We start from the raw sequence: 19,534 nt of genomic DNA on the forward strand, positions 1-19,534 counted from the left end.
GTTTGTTTACATAGTGTCACTGCTGTATATGAAGAAAAAAATCATTTATACTATACTAAACTTGAAGCAGTTTTTTTTTTTTTAATAATTAGAAACAAACTTAATTTTGCATTATTTTTTGTGCAGAGTCAGAATTAAAAAAATAAAAATAAAATCCATTCACACACAAATTTCTCCATACCAACACACCCAAACAATTAGGATTATATAATTTAAATTGTCTCTTTTTCAGCAGAAACAGAAAACGGGAGAAAAATAAATAAAATAATTAGCTCCATAGGCCAGACCTTAGAAAATGGTGCTATCGGGTGGAAAATAGTAATGTTAAGTGTTAAAAGTAGTAAAAAATTTGAATTGATAAATATTAAAATCACCAGATAGACATGTAATTAATGTTAAAAACTTGAAACTTTAAATATAATGTGGTAGTACTGGCCTGTAAATCAAATTAGCTGAACATTTTCCTTCTGTTTTAGATTGAAATGTCTTATTGAGCTACCAAAGTTATCCAGCCGAGAGAAGCGAGTGTTTTATCTTGTCAATATTGTCGTTTCATTTATATTAATGGCATAATAGACAGTGGCAGATCTTTTAGGCTGCATTTTACGAGGCGTAATGATCTGATAGTTTGACACTTGTCCATTTTTTATCCTGCCTGTTAAAGTTGTATTTAAAGGGACAGTTCACCCAAAAATGAAAATACTGCCATTATCTCACCTTCGTGATGTTGTCTTTAGTGTTTAACAGAAGAAACAAAAAAGTAATACAGGTTTAGAACAACAGTGAACTATCACTTTTAGAGACGAACAGGCTGTGTTTGTGCATTAATACTGTACCTCACCTACTGTAGGTGAAATGATGCTCACATGAAACAGACGAGGACGATAACATAGAGAATTCAGGTGAAGTTTCATTTACAACAGCGATAATCCAAAAACATGAAATATGAATTAAATCCAAGACCTGAAACAAAACATAAACTATGAGCTTGACTATAAACAATAACATTGAACTGCATACATACTTCAATACACAACAAAGTAACATGGCAAACATGAGGGCTTAAATACAAGACTATGGATTAATCACATGACATAAACAACCAATTAGAAAACGGAAATTCTAAACAAGAGGTGCGTTCGACTTGAAGCACGGCTACAGACGGCGATCAATGAGAGTAGCCGGTTGCAGTCAGGGGCGGAGCTGAAAACGGACACGTCAAGCCGGACACTTTCTGCTCCCGTTAGTGACGCTCACGCAGTGTTTGCATACTCTATCACAGATGAAGTGAATAACATGCAATATTTGTCAAATACACAGACGTTTCAGAAATGTTTTCATGAGCAACAGAAACGCTTTTTACATACTGCTTAATACAGCGCCATCTGTTCAAGAATAAAGTTCAATGTAAATATATACTATTTAAATACTAATAAAGTGGGGGTATACATGCTTTCATCAGTGTTTTATAATAAACGTGACTCAATATAACATTGCGCCTACAGTAAAAAAGCTTTTACTGTTCTAAAAACACAGATACAGTGGGGCAAAAAAGTATTTAGTCAGCCACCAATTGTGCAAGTTCTCCCACTTAAAAAGATGAGAGAGGCCTGTAATTTTCATCATAGGTATACCTCAACTATGAGAGACAAAATGAGAAAAATAAATCCAGAAAATCACATTGTAGGATTTTTAAAGAATTAATTTGCAAATTATGGTGGAAAATAAGTATTTGGTCAATAACAAAATTTCATCTCAATACTTTGTTATACACCCTTTGTTGGCAATGACAGAGGTCAAACGTTTTCTGTAAGTCTTCACAAGGTTTTCACACACTGTTGCTGGTATTTTGGCCCATTCCTCCATGCAGATCTCCTCTAGAGCAGTAATGTTTTGGGGCTGTCGCTGGGCAACACGGACTCCAAATCTTTTCGATGGGGTTGAGATCTGGAGACTGGCTAGGCCACTCCAGGACCTTGAAATGCTTCTTCTGAAGCCACTCCTTCGTTGCCAGGCGGTGTGTTTGGGATCATTGTCATGCTGAAAGACCCAGCCACGTTTCATCTTCAATGCCCTTGCTGATGGAAGGAGGTTTTCACTCAAAATCTCACGATACATGGCCCCATTCATTCTTTCATTTACACAGATCAGTCGTCCTGGTCCCTTTGCAGAAAAACAGCCCCAAAGCATGATGTTTCCACCCCCATGCTTCACAGTAGGTATGGTGTTCTTTGGATGCAACTCAGCATTCTTTCTCCTCCAAACATGACAAGTTGAGTTTTTACCAAAAAGTTCTATTTTGGTTTCATCTGACCATATGACATTCTCCCAATCCTCTTCTGGATCATCCAAATGCTCTCTAGCAAACTTCAGACCGGCCGGACATGTACTGGCTTAAGCAGGGGGACACGTCTGGCACTGCAGGATTTGAGTCCCTGGCGGCGCAGTGTGTTACTGATGGTAGCCTTTGTTACTTTGGTCCCAGCTCTCTGCAGGTCATTCACTAGGTCCCCCCGTGTGGTTCTGGGATTTTTGCTCACAGTTCTTGTGATCATTTTGACCCCACGGGTGAGATCTTGCGTGGAGCCCCAGATCGAGGGAGATTATCAGTGGTCTTGTATGTCTTCCATTTTCTAATAATTGCTCGCACAGTTGATTTCTTCACACCAAGCTGCTTACCTATTGCAGATTCAGTCTTCCCAGCCTGTTGCAGGTCTACAATTTTGTTTCTGGTGTTCTTTGACAGCTCTTTGGTCTTGGCCATGGTGGAGTTTGGAGTTGGACTGTTGTGGACAGGTGTCTTTTATACTGATAACAAGTTCAAACAGATGCCATTAATACAGGTAACGAGTGGAGGACAGAGGAGCCTCTTAAAGAAGAAGTTACAGGTCTGTGAGAGCCAGAAATCTTGCTTGTTTGTAGGTGACCAAATACTTATTTTACCGAGGAATTTACCAATTAATTCTTTAAATATCCTACAATGTGATTTTCTGGATTTTTTTTTCTCATTTTGTCTCTCATAGTTGAGGTATACCTATGATGAAAATTACAGGCCTCTCTCATCTGTTTAAGTGGGAGAACTTGCACAATTGGTGGCTGACTAAATACTTTTTTGCCCCACTGTATATGAGCAGTATTGGATTTGAAGATGTTAGAAACACATGTCATTGTTGTCATGTGGTGAATTTGGCCAATCGTGAAACAGCTGTGTCGTCATCAGCGCTCCTGCAGTCACTCTGGAGAAACCGCGCCAGCTGAGTCAGTCGGCTGCTCTCGAAACGCTATCGCGGTCCTTTGATGCCACACGTGACAGTGACGTGGCGTCGGTGCTAGTTCAAGACGGACTAAATTTCTAACCGGCATGCACTGCTTCAAGTCAGCCGGCGATCGGTCTGCGCAGTGCTGCATGAAGTCGAACGCACCTAAGATAACAAGATAAATGAACATGCACTAATGAGAGAACAGACTGAATACATGACTAAAAGGCACACATATATATATATATATATATTAGTGGTGGGCCGTTATCGGCGTTAACTTGCTGCGTTAACGTGAGACTCTTATCGGGCGATTAAAAAAAATATCGCCGTTAATCTATTCTCAAAGTTGGGTTGGGAGCTGGGTCTATACTACGCAAGCTATGATAACTTTCACCTCGATATTTTAGCGCGGATGTATACCTAGCCGAATTGCACTGTAGGGGGCGAGAACGAGTCTTCGAACCTGTGTGTATGCGTGCTAACATGGATGCAGCTATGAAGCCGCCGGGTTTGCTTCAGGGAAAATTTATTTTTAAGAAGCTTCCCAATGGAATTCGGCAAGTCATTTCTATCTCTACGTTACATGGTCGCGCTCTCTGTATCGCGCTGGCGGAGTTCCGCCCCGGTGCGCACGCACAACCTGATATTGCCAAGTGCAACGTGTTCCTGGGTCAACATATTTTGTTGACCCTGGAACAACATTTTAATCCAAAAATATAATCTTAACCATATTCCTACACCTAAACCTAACCTTACCCATGAGTAATCCCTAAAATCTGAGGAACTGATAGATGAATTACACTGATGTACAAGCACCAAACACTGATTATAATCCTAAACTTCACAAAATTATAAACTGGTTCTTGAAATCTGATTGGTTAATCACAATGTTGTTCCAGGGTCAACAAAGATGTTGACCCAGGAACACGCTGCACTTGGCAATATCAGGTTTGGCGGTGCGCACACACACAACGTAAGCGCACACACAAGTGAGCACACTCCCACTCCTATTTGTAAATATTAAGCCGCAAAACGTCTATTTAAATATGACTTCTGTGTGTCTCTGTGTTAATGTATGGCACAGACACGCGGGTTTGTTCACTACTCATACAGAAGACCGCGTGACGCTTGCGGCGATATTAACGTCTGTCGTCTCACTAAATGAGGACATAAATACATGAACAACATCTCCAGAACTGCTCTGAGAGTCACTTCATGAGCATTCGAGCGTTTCATTTGAGAAAAACTATCCTCACGGCAACCCGTCAAAATAAAAGTTCGGTTTCACTTGAAGACATTGGGCAGAATGTAATAGGCTACTACTACTAAAACTATTAAAACCTTATCTTTAAGGAATAATCATACAATGTCTTCAATGTTATCAATATTAAATTCTTGATGACTGCTAGTTGTTTACTACTAGTAGTGAACTTATTCTGATCTACTTGGCAGAATTCAAATGAGCCATTTTAATCTAGATTAATCTAGATTAATTCCAAGATTACAGTGAGATTAATCTAGATTAAAAGATTAATCTATGCCCACCACTAATATATATATATACAGTATCTCACAGAAGTGAGTACACCCCTCACATTTTTGTAAATATTTTATTATATCTTTTCATGTGACAACACTGAAGAAATGACACTTTGCTACAATGTAAAGTAGTGAGTGAACAGCTTGTATAACAGTGTAAATTTGCTGTCCCCTCAAAATAACTCAACACACAGCCATTAATGTCTAAACCGCTGGCCATAAAAGTGAGTACACCCCTAAGGGAAAATGTCCAAATTGGGCCCAAAGTGTCAATATTTTGTGTGGCCACCATTATTTTCCAGCACTCCCTTAACCCTCTTGGGCATGGAGTTCACCAGATCTTCACAGGTTGCCACTGGAGTCCTCTTCCACTCCTCCATGACGACATCACGGAGCTGGTGGATGTTAGAGACCTTGCGCTCCTCCACCTTCCGTTTGAGGATGCCCCACAGATGCTCATGCTTGGCCAGTCCATCACCTTTACCCTCAGCTTCTTTAGCAAGGCAGTGGTCGTCTTGGAGGTGTGTTTGGGGTCGATATCATGTTGGAATACTGCCCTGCGGCCCAGTCTCCGAAGGGAGGAGATCATGCTCTGCTTCAGTATGTCACAGTACATGTTGGCATTCATGGTTCCCTCAATGAACTGTAGCTCCCCAGTGCCAGCAGCACTCATGCAGCCCCAGACCATGACACTCCCACCACCATGCTTGACTGTAGGCAAGACACACTTGTCTTTGAACTCCTCACCTGGTTGCCGCCACACACGCTTGACACCATCTGAACCAAATAAGTTTATCATGGTCTCATCAGACCACAGGACATGGTTCCAGTAATCCATGTCCTTTGTCTGCTTGTCTTCAGCAAACTGTTTGCGGGCTTTCTTGTGCATCATCTTTAGAAGAGGCTTCCTTCTGGGACAACAGCCATGCAGACCAATTTGATGCAGTGTGCAGCGTATGGTCTAAGCACTGACAGGCTGACCCCCCACCCCTTCAACCTCTGCAGCAATGCTGGCAGCACTCATACATCTATTTCCCAAACACAACCTCTGGATATGATGCTGAGCACGTGCACTCAACTTCTTTGGTCGACCATGGCGAGGCCTGTTCTGAGTGGAACCTGTCCTGTTAAACTGCTGTATGGTCTTGGCCACCGTGCTGCAGCTCAGTTTCAGGGTCTTGCAATCTTCTTATAGCCTACACCATCTTTATGTAGAGCAACAATTCTTTTTTTCAGATCCTCAGAGAGTTCTTTGCCATGTTGAACTTCCAGTGACCAGTATGAGAGAGTGAGAGCAATAACACCAAATTTAACACACCTGCTCCCCATTCACACCTGAGACCTTGCAACACTAACGAGTCACATGACACCGGGGAGAGAAAATGGCTAATTGGGCCCAATTTGGGTATTTTCACTTAGGGGTGTACTCACTTTTGTGGCCAGCGGTTTAGACATTAATGGCTGTGTGTTGAGTTATTTTGAGGGGACAGCAAATTTACACTGTTATACAAGCTGTTCACTCACTACTTTACATTGTAGCAAAGTGTCATTTCTTCAGTGTTGTCGCATGGAAAGATATAATAAAATATTTACAAAAATGTGAGGGATGTACTCACTTCTGTGAGATACTGTGTGTGTGTGTGTGTGTGTGTGTGTGCATGTGTATGTGTATATAGTTTTTTTTTTTTTTTAATTAAAAAAATTATAAAAAAAAGATTTTTAGTAAAATGTAAAAAGATTGTTCAATGAAGTATTAAAAAAGAACAATTTAAAAAAGTCTTGCTGGTGCTGAAATGAATCATGCTGTTGAAAAGCTTTTTATCGGCCATTTATCTTTAAAGAATTGTTCAATTATGCAGTAACGTGATTAAAACCTGCAGAGACTGAATCAGAATCAAATTGAAGCGCTTCTCACAGTCACTGAAACGAGAGACGCCTCGATTACAGCGAATCACATTAGCGTGAGTGAACAGAACTATTGCTACATTCACTATGGTACTGTGAGTTTTTTTTTTGTTACTATCACCTTCACTGAGTTGAATCAGTATGTAATGTGAGTTCATTTATCCTGAATCAAATGTAAGTGCTCTTACTGATGTTCATTTGGAAACAAGGCCGACAGAGTTTAATCCACAGTGTGAACATCTGAACTAAAGCAGAGCAGCGGTTGCCATGTAAAAGAAAAATGATGTTTCACCTTTTGAGCCCTTGTCTTGAAAGAAATGTTGATGGTGACGGCAGTGTGGAGTGATGGTACAGGTAATCACAGTCTCTGAGCGATAGTGTGGCTCTTTGACGTGTGTGTGGCTTTATCAGAGCTCATGTGCACTGACGCATTGCCACTATTTTTAGCCACAACAGAACTAAGTTTCCTTGACAAATTTTCAGATTCTCAAACACACGAGATCCAGACACGCTTTAAGAATAAAAAGACAATTCCTGCCTGAAACGAAGCTATGCAGAGAGACAGAGAGACCTCAGGGTGAAGCTCATCTAGCTGGCATGTTAGCAGATACAGCCGTCTAATTGGAAACTGATTGAGTTTGGATGAAATCCATTAGTGATAGACATCAGTTTTGGGGCTGTTATTTTTAGTATAAAAACAGTAGATGTTCATTGAGGGTAAAATCATTTTCTATTCTGACCATTTTATGGTCATTTTCTGTATAGAATAGTGTATGTGACAAATGAAAATCTTAAATCTAGAACTTCTAAAGCATTTATTAAACATGGTTAATGTTAATTTCAACATTTACTAATACAGTATTAAAATCAAAACTGGTTTCTCTTAGTATTATTTCATAGACTTGACCTAACATGCACTAACAGTGAATAGTTGCATTTTTATTAGTAATTTTTAAACTAATTTTAATTTTAATAACTAATGTATTGCTCATTATAAATGCATTAACTAACATTAATATTACATTATATAGAATTACATCATGTATATATAAGTATATGCAAAATATATTGATTGCTAAATGGTACAATAACAAATCATAATCAAGTATAAAACCTCAAACATATACTATGTCTTATGCATGACCAGTAGTGGGGATTTTGATTCAATCCACTGACTGAATCTTTTGATTCTTTTACAGAATGACTCTTTCTGTAAGTTAATGAATCGTTTACTTGGCAGATTCATTCAACAGCATTGGTTTGTTGAGTTGTAACAAGTCAGTTATTCTGCATTATTGTTAATTTGCCTTTTTCTTCATTTTCTTCAGAAAATGTTAACAAAACATATTTTCCCCTTATTTTGTCAAACTATAAACAAAACCCAATAACCAAATAAATAAATGACGATTTTCAGTAATGTCCTTTAATAGTGCTGTACTCTCAGATAAAAAAAGGTACAAAAGCTGTCACTGGGGCTGAAAAGATACAAATATGTACCTTTTAGTTTCTAATATGTACATTTTAGTTATTAATATATACCTTTAAGGTACGTACATGCACCCTTTAGAGGTAAATAAGGTACAAAGGTGTACCTTTTGAAAAGATTCCGACCCATTGAAAGATTTTGTACCATTTTTCTTAGAGTCTAGGATAATAATTTAACTATTATGCTTGCAATTGACATCATTCTAATAGTGTATAATCTGTTTTACAGATTATGTTTTAGAATCTGTGCCAAACTCTGCTTTGGTTTTCCTAACACTCCTTGTTTTACTGAATAAACTTGCATGTGAACTGAATGAATATATGGCCTCTTTTGTTCAGTCATTGATGGTCAGCAGATCCTCGTTCGTCAATGCAATGCATTTTCTTCAGCGCCATTCTGAGTCATTCAGACAAGTTCAAAGGGGTTTGGTGAGCTCGAAAAAAAATCAACGAAACGTGCCTAGAAAGGAGGGAATCACAAATTAGTGCAAGGAAGTGACTGAGAATGCTGTGTTCACAATGGAAACCCCAGTACTCCAGACATTACAGCATGCCTGCGCAGCATGATTACGCTCGTATGTGCAGATGGCTTTTTAAAGACAACAGTTTTAAATGTGCACAGAGTGAATTTTTCACGCTGTTAAATCCACATTGAGGCAGTTTGTTTGTGCTCTTGACTGTGGCGGATCTCTGCAGTGACACGCTTCTGTCTGCTGTGTCTTCCAGCACCCCGATGAGAAGAGGTTAGAGGGTCTGTCCAAGCAGCTGGACTGGGACGTGAGGACCATCCAACGCTGGTTCAGACAACGACGCAACCAGGAGAAACCGAGCACGCTGGCGCGCTTCTGCGAGAGCATGTGAGAATCAGCTGTGTTGAGAAATCTTGTTTTTGTCAGGGCATGATTTGCTATTGTACTGCAGGATGCCTATTGCAGTGATATCTGTCAGGTAGTAGGGACTTAAAAAAAAAAAATTTAAATGCCATGAAAATGCATTAAAAGTTAATTTTAGTTTCATAATATGATGCATTTCTGTGTGAAACAGGATATTCATTAAGAAAAGATGTAGGATGGGACTTGAATTGATTGGATGCTGAAAAGTGGACGTTACTTATCAAAATGAATCATGTGGTTGAAAAGTACGGAAAGTTATTTGAGAGGCAGAACAAGTTATTATATTTTGATAAAGTAGACATTTCTTCTTTGGAATAATATGCACTGATGAATCGTTCACAACAAGGAACATTTATAAAGTACAATACTGTTCAAAAGTTTGGGGTCTGTAATATTTTTGAAGAATTTTTGAAAAGCCTCTTAAGCTCACCGAGGCTGCATTTATTGGATTAAAAATACAGTAGCACTGTGAAATATTTTTACAATTTAAAAGAACTGTTTTCTATTTGAATACATTTTTAAAATGCCATTTAGGTAACACTTTATTTTAAGGTGTCCATATTACAGAGTAATTACCTAATTAAGTACTTAGTAGTAGCCCTTGTACTTACATGAAACAAAATGTACTTACCATGTAACTAAGTTATGGAATAGCCTGTAATTACAGTTTGTAATTATGTAGATGTAATGGGCAGCTACTGTTACACATATGTAACAGACCGAGTCTGTTACACAGCTACTTATGTAACCAAAAGATTGTTACATATGTGTTGCAGACTTTATACAATGTAATTATAAATGTAAGTACACAGACATAAGCTACTTAAAATAAAGTGTTTTCGAGATTGTACTTAAGTGTACTTCATGTGCATCTATACTGTACACCTTATCCAGCTGCACCTTAGTTTGAGTTAACCCACCGGTACACAGCTTAAATGCATGTAATACCTTTCTAATTACATTAAAATGACAGAATATTACACAGGCATGTAATTACAAAAACTGTAATTACAGGCTGTTCCATAACTTAGTTACATGAAACAAAATGTACTTGTACTTGTATGTAAGTACAAGGGCTACTACTAAGTACTTAATTAGGTAATTACTCTGTATTATGACACCTTAAAATAAAGTGTTACCGTAATTTATTTCTGTGATGCAAAGCTGTATTTTCAGCATCATTATACAGTCTTCAGTGTCACATGATCCTTCAGAAATAATTATAATATGCCGATTTGCCGATATATGTTTGTGAATTTTACTTTTTTTCTTTTTTTTTCAGGATTCTAGAATGAATAGAAAGTTCAGAAAACAGCATTTATTTGAAATATAATTGTTTTGTAAATATATTTAATAATTATAAGTGTCCCACTGTCACTTTTTATCAATTTAATGCGTCCTTGCTGAATAAAAGTATTCATTTCTTTAAAAAACAATTCTGACCCTGAAACTTTTGAACAATAATACAGTCGATTTTGATTTCAAGAGGTATTAAAGTCTTTATGATTTCATTTGTTTGTGTTGTTCTCCGTGGGCTTCTGGCCAAGGGAAGCGTGTCTGCACTAGATAGGTGTCACCTGTGTGTGTTATTGTGTACCAGTGTCCACTAGTTAGGCGGCATGAGGGCAAGTAGGCCACAGTCTATTCCTGTTTGTCTTTCTTTACCTCTCAATCTTTCTCTCTCTTATCTCTCCATGTTGTTGCCTGTCTTTGCTCATCCTGTCCACAGCATCTCCTATTTTTGTTCTCCGCTGCTTTATCTTTATCATCCTTTTCTAAGTCTCCCATTATTTAAACATGGATTCAAAGGAATATTTGACCAGTAACAGTGAATAATACAGTAGCTGATGTTCCTGTGCTGCATCATGTCACTCATAGATTTGACCATTGCTCTTATCGCTGTAAATCAGCAACTTCTCACCGTTTTGTTCAGCGTTTGTATCCTCAGCGGTGGGATTTGTCGGTTTGTGTCTGATCTCCGGTCGGGTCTGAAAGCCCCAGAGGTTATAATGATCATCTGATCAGTGCTGAAGCATGACACTGTGCCATTTACTTCAGAGGCAATTAAGCCACAGTCTTCAGAGATCACAGAACACGCTCACATTTGAGTGTAGCCTAATGAGAACCATGAAATAATGCCTTTTCTCTCACAGAATAATAGAGCGACTCTGATTTTTGATGAAGGCACTTTGGAGAGCATGTTCGGTGGCCTTTGAAAACTGACTGCAGTGTAGCCTAAGGCTGCACGATTTGGGGAAAAAATCGGATTGCGATATTTCTGATCAAAATTGTGATTTACTTTATAAATGATAAGATTTATTGTGATAAAATTTATTTAAAAAATTAACTAAAATAAAAGAAATTAATTTTATTTTTTATGTGATTTGTTTTTATTTATTTATTTATTTATTTTTTTATTCCAGGTTTGTTGTGCTTGTTTGTAGGGCTGCACAATTTGGCAAAAAAGTGATTATATATATCAAGATACCTAAATAATAATAATAATAATAATATTATTATTATTGTTATTGTTATTATTATTATTATTGTTATTGTTATTATTATTATTATTATTATTATTATTATTGTTATTACTATTATTATTATATTACATATTTTTATTATTATATTAAATATTTATTATTATTATTATTATTATTATTGCATTTGCAATTACACTTAAAATGTTTTTAATTTATTTAAAAATAAATGAATAAATGTGATTAAAATAATAATAATAATTTATAAAAATGTATGATAATTATTTACATCATCATAATAATAATAATATTTTATATAATAAAATAATACAACTGGGAAATTACAATACTGATATTTATGGCTATGTCTTAATTTCTTCATTTTCAAAAGTTTTTTGAAACTTCAATTTTTTTATTTCAATGGAAAACCAGTCTGTTGCACTCTGTGCTATAGTTTTATATTATTAAAACACATAGTTTAGCTTCTGGATTCTGGAGAGAGACACGCTGGAATACACCAGACACACTATTTTGCAACTGTTTTTCATATATTCCTCAATCCAGATCTGAAATTCACTGTGGACTATGTCAAAACAAGAAAGTATCATTCTTAAAATTCCCTTCTTTGGATGAGATTGAACGCACGCAGCATGATTACAGTCATCTCTGACATTACGCAATAACCGCGTCAGGCTTAACGTCAACAAACACACAGCATCTGGCAGATTTCATACAGCACTCTGACAACATACTGACCTGAAACGCACAAAACTGACCACACAATCTGTGGAAACGTTCAAGTCATACAGTGTTTCTATGGAGACTAAAAATATTCCTTATTCTCTGTGGGTGTGGAATAATCCACTCTCACTATGAGCTGCGATTCTTCCCTCACAAAGTGAGAAAGACGATCAAAAAAACCCTGTTGTGTAAAGTCAGTCGAGGTTACACCACTAACAAGAGTCTGTGCTGTAAATGAATCAATGTTTCTTCTTGTGCCAAAAAAACAAACAAAAACGAGGACAAATACAACTGAACTTTTGGTGTGAAAATGTAAACTTGTTAAAAATCTAAGCCAAAAAAATACAACACTGACAGAATTAGGTTATGTTCAGAGTAGTATATTGCCATACTGTTTACAGTTTGTGCAGTATATGGCTTAACATGCATTTGAGAAGACAATTGCATAAAAACAGTCACTATGTTAAGACTGTCTTAAAATCTAGTCTGACCATCTAGCAGTTAATCAAGGAGTAATCAGTCTTACTTTTTAAATTCAAATTAGACTAAGCTTTTACGTAACTGACTTCAGGTTTTAAAGAAAAAAAAATACATGGCTAACTTTTAAGGCTAGTCAAAGCAGTTTATACAACCGGCCACCAAACCTGTAATGAGAAGCATTTATAAACCATTTAAGAAGCATTTACAAAGCAATTAAGACAGACGTAAATATTCATATTGTAATTTTACAGTTGCATTGTAAAATAAAATTATTATTATTATTTTATATTTTGGTATTTTTTATTTTGACAGTAATCTAACATTTGGTTAATTGTTTTTATTTAGTACTAGTAGTAGTAATTATTATTATTATTATTATTATTATTTGTAGGTCTGCACTAATTGTATATCAATATGACTATAAAATAATAATAATAATGATGATAATTTAGACAATCTTTTCTATTAAATATAAATAATTTGCTGTGCTTTATGGGATTATAGTTTATTATTAATAATTATTATTATTTATAGGGCTGCACTAATTGTATATCAATATGACTATACAATAAAAATAATAATATAGACAATCTTTTTATTCAAGTCTGTAATTTTCTGTGCTTTATGGTATTGTAGTTTATTATTATTATTATTATTATCATTATTATATAGTCATATTGATAAATAGCCCTACTACTAATAATAATTATTATTAATATTATTACTATTACTACTAATGCTAAATAAAAATATTAAACCAAATGTTATCTCTCCGTCAAATTAAATAAATTTGAGTGTTAAATAATAATAATAATAATAATGATAATGTTAATAATAATAATAATATAGACAATCTTTTTATTCAATTCTGTAATTTGCTGTGCTTTATGGTATTGTAGTTTATTATTATTATTATTATTATATAGTCATGTTGATAAATACTTAGTGCAACCCTACTACTAATAATTATTATTAATATTACTACTATTACTACTAATGCTAAATAAAAAATATTAAACCAAATGTTAGCTCTCCGTCAAATTAAATAAATTTGAGTGTTAAATAATAATAATAATAATATAGACAATCTTTTTCATTAAATTGTCATGTGCTTTTTGGGATCGTAGTTATTTCCTCAAAGTACACAGCCTTCTTTGCCATTTTTCCAGATTTTTGATTCAAACTATTGGATTTTTTTTTATCCGTGTGGAGAAAATGAATGGGAAAAACACTTAACCAAGGCTGCTGACCAATTAGGTGATCGCTGATTTGCTAGTTAGTAGATATTGAACCAACTGCAGTAATTGTATATGAATTCTATAGATGAAATCTATAAATTTCACTCAAATGCTTTTCTCTCTCTTTCTCTATCCACCCCCACCCATGCTTAACTAACCTGTTTCCAGGCAACTGCGTTGACCTCTAATTAAGTAAATAACTCCTGCTCGTTTGTTTTTACTATTGATTAAGGAAAAAGCTCAAAATTGCAGTGTGTTAATTTACCAGGATACCAAACAGCAAAAACTGCCCTTTCGTTTCATTGTGCCTCAATTGATTATTTTGCCGCTGCTTAACAAAGGCCTAACTGGGCTCAAAAGCCTACATTAGCCCAACAGTATCTTTCTTTCTCTCAGCCGTTGTTTATGAAGAAGCGCCCGTGAAAGGTCTCGTCTCGGTTTAATGGAGGATGCTGTTTGAAGTTACAGGATCTGGTGTTTCCTGTGCTGGTCCATCGCAGTCCTCCAGAACGGGCTCAGAGGCCTGTCAGACAACATCACGGATCAACTACAGAACAGAGCATCTCTGTTTTTGAGGAGACTCAGAGAGAATAGGTGTATCTGGAAGGTCTTTCAAGGTCAGGCTTCAGCTGAAGCCCAGCGGCTCTGATTTTCTGTCTGGTGCTTTCAGTACAGCAGCTGAAAGCAAGACGTCCAAAGCTTCTCAAATAATGACCCGAGAAACACACTGAAAAATGCATTGCTTTCTTCCAATTAGGGCTGAGTGCTAGAGCTTGTATAATCCTGATATTATTTCAGCCTTTTGAAACATCATTTCAATCAAACAGTAAGTCGATTCAAACTGATTAAAGCAAGAAGTAAAATACTATTTTTAAGACTTTTTTTCTACATAGTTTTTCACTAAATGAAAAGGAAAGAATTATATTGGATGGAATTCAATTCACAATTTTATTGATTTATTTATTGATTAATATTATTTATTATTCATTGTTATTCTATTTATTTTTTATTACTATTTCATACAGATAATCTTCTTTTTTTTTACAAACCTTGTTTTTGCTCAAATTTAAAGATGGAGTGTGTAATTTGCATTATTTTTTAAAAATAATAATGATAACTTTATTTTTATTTTTATTTAGTTTAACTTGAAGTACTAAAATAACAAACTACTTATTACTGCAAAATTACTATAAATAAAAACACAAAATATGAATAAAAACTATAATAGCATCTCAATGACACTAAACAGTGGAATAGCATTTAGTTTTACATTTTAAAGCATATTTTATGTTGAATGTTTTTATTTGTGTTTATTTGTTCCTCTTTATTAGCTTGTATGTTTTAAAATGGTATAGAAACAGTTTTCATGGAAGTCCGTTTCCGCCACTGAATAAAAAATAAAAAAGGTAATTGCGACTTTTTATCTCACAATTCTGACGTTTTTTCTCATAATAGCGTGATACAAACTTGCAGTTCTGAGATGATATTAGTCTCCCCTAAACCCCCAAAATTGGACTTTAACTCGCAAAAAAAAGTCAGAATTGCGAGAAAAAAAGTCAGAATTGCGAGAAAAAGAGTTGCAATTAACTTTTTGAATTTTTAGTTTCTTGCTAATGGACCTTGAGTCTGGAAATAAAGTTGAACTAAAAAAAAAAAATATTATATATAATTTTTTTTTTTTTCGTCATTTGTAGCCTCTTTTTTTTAAATAAAATTTTATTATTAAATTTGTAATTATTTAAAAGTCTTATAATTCTAAACATTATTTAATACAACTGTATAGATCAGTTTCATTAATTCATTATTAATTTTTAAAAAGTGGTTGAAAATTGTGATTCCCATAATTGGAGTTGGATCGGAAACGATTCCCAATTAAAGATTGCCTGAAGATTCATCTTGCAGTTTTTCCATGGCACTCTGCAGTTTGTGTGCACCGTGCGTCAGACAGTCAGTGACTGTTACGGTGGGTGGTTTCCGTGTCCGTCTGTACTGGAACTCAGCCTTAAAGGAAGGAACCGCAATTGATGTTGTTTTCATTTTTCATGCGGAGCGACAGGGAGTTCTGTCTATGTGAATATCAAAGCAGTAATTAATGGCATATATCACATGGTAAACCCCAGAGGGCTGGACGACCGCAGTCAGTGGGCCTCAGGGGACGCTGTGTGTCTGTGGTAGGTGTTTGTTTGGCTGCGAGACTCATTTCTTTGTCCGCTTTGATCTTGGAGGTATCGGCTGGCACAGGTGTCTGCGCCTGGAAACTGACCACAGGCAGAGAGATCTATAACCACAGGGACAAGTTAAAAAGGCCACGCCAGCTTAACCCACCTGCTTTCCCCTGAACACACCGACTCTTCTGTCGTTCCCTTAAATATTTCCATTTCAATCATGTCATCTTTAGAGAACTAATGACACCAGATTTGGGAATAAATCACTCTTTTGATTTACTCTGACATTGTGGTGGAATATTACAGCTATGCAAAAAGGTCTGAATTTGTTTGCGGTTGGGTTTGATTCATTTGGACAGTTTCACCCTGCACTCCAGCGTTATTTGTTTCCATGCATTTATGAGTGATTTCTCTTACCAAATAGAAACGCAATACGACAGAAAACAAATGATGTGATGGAAAGCATTTTCAAAGGCAAACCCAGTTAGCATTAACAAGAACCCAACAGGATTTTTCCATTGGCTTTTGAATTATTGGCGTAAATAAGCTTCTTTTTTATGATTCTTTAAAATTTTGTTCATCAAGATTCACAACCTTCACAAATGAACACAACTTTTATGGATTATGAAGCCCAAATTCAATTAGCAGAAGTACAAAGCTAAAGTTAGGTCAATATACACCACAGTTTAAAAACATTTCCATGAAAATTTGAGTTTAGTTTGCAAGAGTGTGATTATAGACACAGTGAGATTGTAAAAGCAGACTAGTGAGTAGATGAGTTTACCTGTTTAGCGTGATGATGTTTAATGTCCCAAAAACCTCTGTAGTCCTATTTGGCCACCTGTTAATAACCACCTTTTTTTAAATAGGGTGTCTATACATCCTCTTTTTTCCCTAGGATTTCTAAATTGTCTAAAATGTCTAGGTTTTGGCTTTGTTTTGCTATTGTTTTCATACTTTCTGAAGGTAATGACTGGAAAGTAGTTTGACCAATAGCGTGTAGGCATTTAACACAATCGACCAATCACAGTGTGCAAGAGGGTGGGATCTACACACTCTCAGAAAAAAGTGTGTGGTACACTGTGATGGTATCCTTTTAAAAGGTACTAATATTTACCATTTAGGTACTAATATGTACACTAAATGTACTAATATGTGCTTTAAGGTACTGGTATACACCTTTTAGGAGTAAATAAGGTACAAAGGTGTACTTTTTTTCTGAGAGTGCATAAAACAGTCAACTGAAAATATGTGTTACTACATATAATATGTGACCCTGGACCACAAAACCAGTCTTAAGTGTCAATTTTCAAAAAATTAGATTTATACATCATCTGAAAGCTGAATAAATAAGCTTTCCATTGATGTATGGTTTGTTAGGACAGAACAATATTTGGCTGAGATGCAACTATTTGAGAATCTGAGGGTGCAAAAAAATCAAAATACAGAGAAAATCGCCTTTAAAATTGTCCAAATTAAGTTCTTAGCTATGCATATTGCTAATCAAAAATCAAGTTTTGATATATTTACGGTAAGAAATGTACAAAATATCTTCATGGAACATGATCTTTACTTAATATCCTAATGATTTTTGGCATAAAAGAAAAATCGATAATTTTGACTCATACAATGTATTTTTGGCTATTGCTACAAATATACCCCAGCGACTTAAGACTGGTTTTGTGCTCCAGGGTCACATATATGAAGACTGTTGAGAGCTTGTCAACAGGAAACCAAGGCAAAACACAGGCATTTTAGGCAATTTCGAAATCCCAGCCAGTACACGTCAGAGAAAAAGATCATGTATGGTCACTCTATCATCAGTAAAAAAAAAAAATATTCACAAGTTGGGTAGTACTAATACATTTTATGTTGTAGAATAAAACGTGAAAATATTTTAAGCTCGTGTTAACCACAGACATTTAGTAGCCAGAAGAAACCCATTCAAAAAACTCATTGACTTTGCGACAATGGAACCTGAAGTGCAAAAATCTGAACTTGTTTCTGGGTTTTGCCTACTTGGTCATTTATTCCTTTTAGTGTTGCACATTGGCATCTCTCCCTTTTTGTGCAAACGACTACCATAATCTCTAGTTTTAATGGCCTTGCCATCTGTCTTAATAGCAGCGGTTCTCCATAGATGTCCATCAGACACAGCACAGCAATAAAAAATATACAATTAATTCAAATCTTTTTTTCTATTTTGTGTCTGATTCTCAGTTTTGATGTATTGTTATACCTCGGTAAGACTCATGCATAGGCCACATTTTTATATTGTCCGCTCATGCTGCACTGGCAGTGTTTTCCATGTATGTTTATGCATGTGGCAGATGCTTTCATCCATTGACATTGAATGTGTCATTGCATTCAGGTTGTGCATTTGATCACTTCATGCATTTCCTGGAAACTTTACTCATGATCTCACCATTGTTAGCGCAGTGCTCTATTGTTTGAGCTTTAGTAGTGTTCTCATGCAAAAAAGACAGCAGGCAAAAACTGAGACAATCAGCCAAACAGTTTAAAGTGTGGGCTGATTTTGACTCAACACTCAGTTCAGCACTCAGTTTTGAGCATACAGTTATCGTGAGGTATAAGTTAGATTTCAAAACATGAAGTGTTATTTTCGCTGTGTTTTTAAGGCTCTTCCAGAGATCTGCAAAGGCCAGTCGAATTCAACAGAAGGTGGGTCTTGGCCCAAAAAGTTTAAGAAACACTTCTCTAGAGTATTCAGACTTGCAGAAGATGATGGATGGAAAAAAAATCCAAAAGAATAGGGGAAAAGGTTACATGAATCAGCACTGGAAAGCTTGGTGAGAGAAGTGTAAGTGTGTGTGTGTGTTTGGTTTGTGGTGGAACAAGTGGTTTAGGGTGACTCATACAGATGACATGTTGAAAAATAGGGCAACTGGTGCAGAGCGTTTTAGAGCATTGCTTTTCAACTGGTGTTGCTTCAGGACCCAGATTGTACTCTCAACATCAAGTCAACGTGCATAAAATGTACTTTAAAAAAAAAACATTACAGTTTATTAAAGAGTCATATCATGAAGAATCACATTTTCCTTAAACGTTTTTAAAGTGTATTACTAGTTTTAAGATGAATTAGACTGCAAGATTAGCATAGCATTTGTGGGGTTTTTTGATAGTCGGGCCAGTCAAGGGACAGAAGCATGATTTATCTTAACCACTGGAATACTGGAGTTAATCAAATAATTCCAATAGAGGTATCTGTTTGATAAATACTGGATGGTTGGCTATTCCGAATTGATCAGAAGCGATGCATTTAAGAAATGCAGGTTATACTTTCAATTCCAAAGGTACTGCTCACCGTCAAATATACAGTAAAAACAG

General features: G+C 35.8%; 1 protein-coding gene across 3 annotated transcripts in view; it reads left to right on the forward strand.

Annotated features, from left to right (window-relative positions):
* cers6 (ceramide synthase 6) overlaps positions 1-19,534 on the forward strand; it is a 47,095-nt gene that overhangs the window by 4,843 nt on the left and 22,718 nt on the right. For all 3 annotated transcript variants that reach the window (XM_058787956.1, XM_058787955.1, XM_058787954.1), the window contains exon 3: positions 8,916-9,046. In XM_058787956.1, coding sequence (XP_058643939.1) covers positions 8,916-9,046 — 131 coding nt within the window. The remainder of the gene's footprint in view (positions 1-8,915; positions 9,047-19,534) is intronic.

This window comes from Onychostoma macrolepis, chromosome 09 (assembly GCF_012432095.1).
Source record: "Onychostoma macrolepis isolate SWU-2019 chromosome 09, ASM1243209v1, whole genome shotgun sequence".
NCBI classification, from domain to species: domain Eukaryota; kingdom Metazoa; phylum Chordata; class Actinopteri; order Cypriniformes; family Cyprinidae; genus Onychostoma; species Onychostoma macrolepis.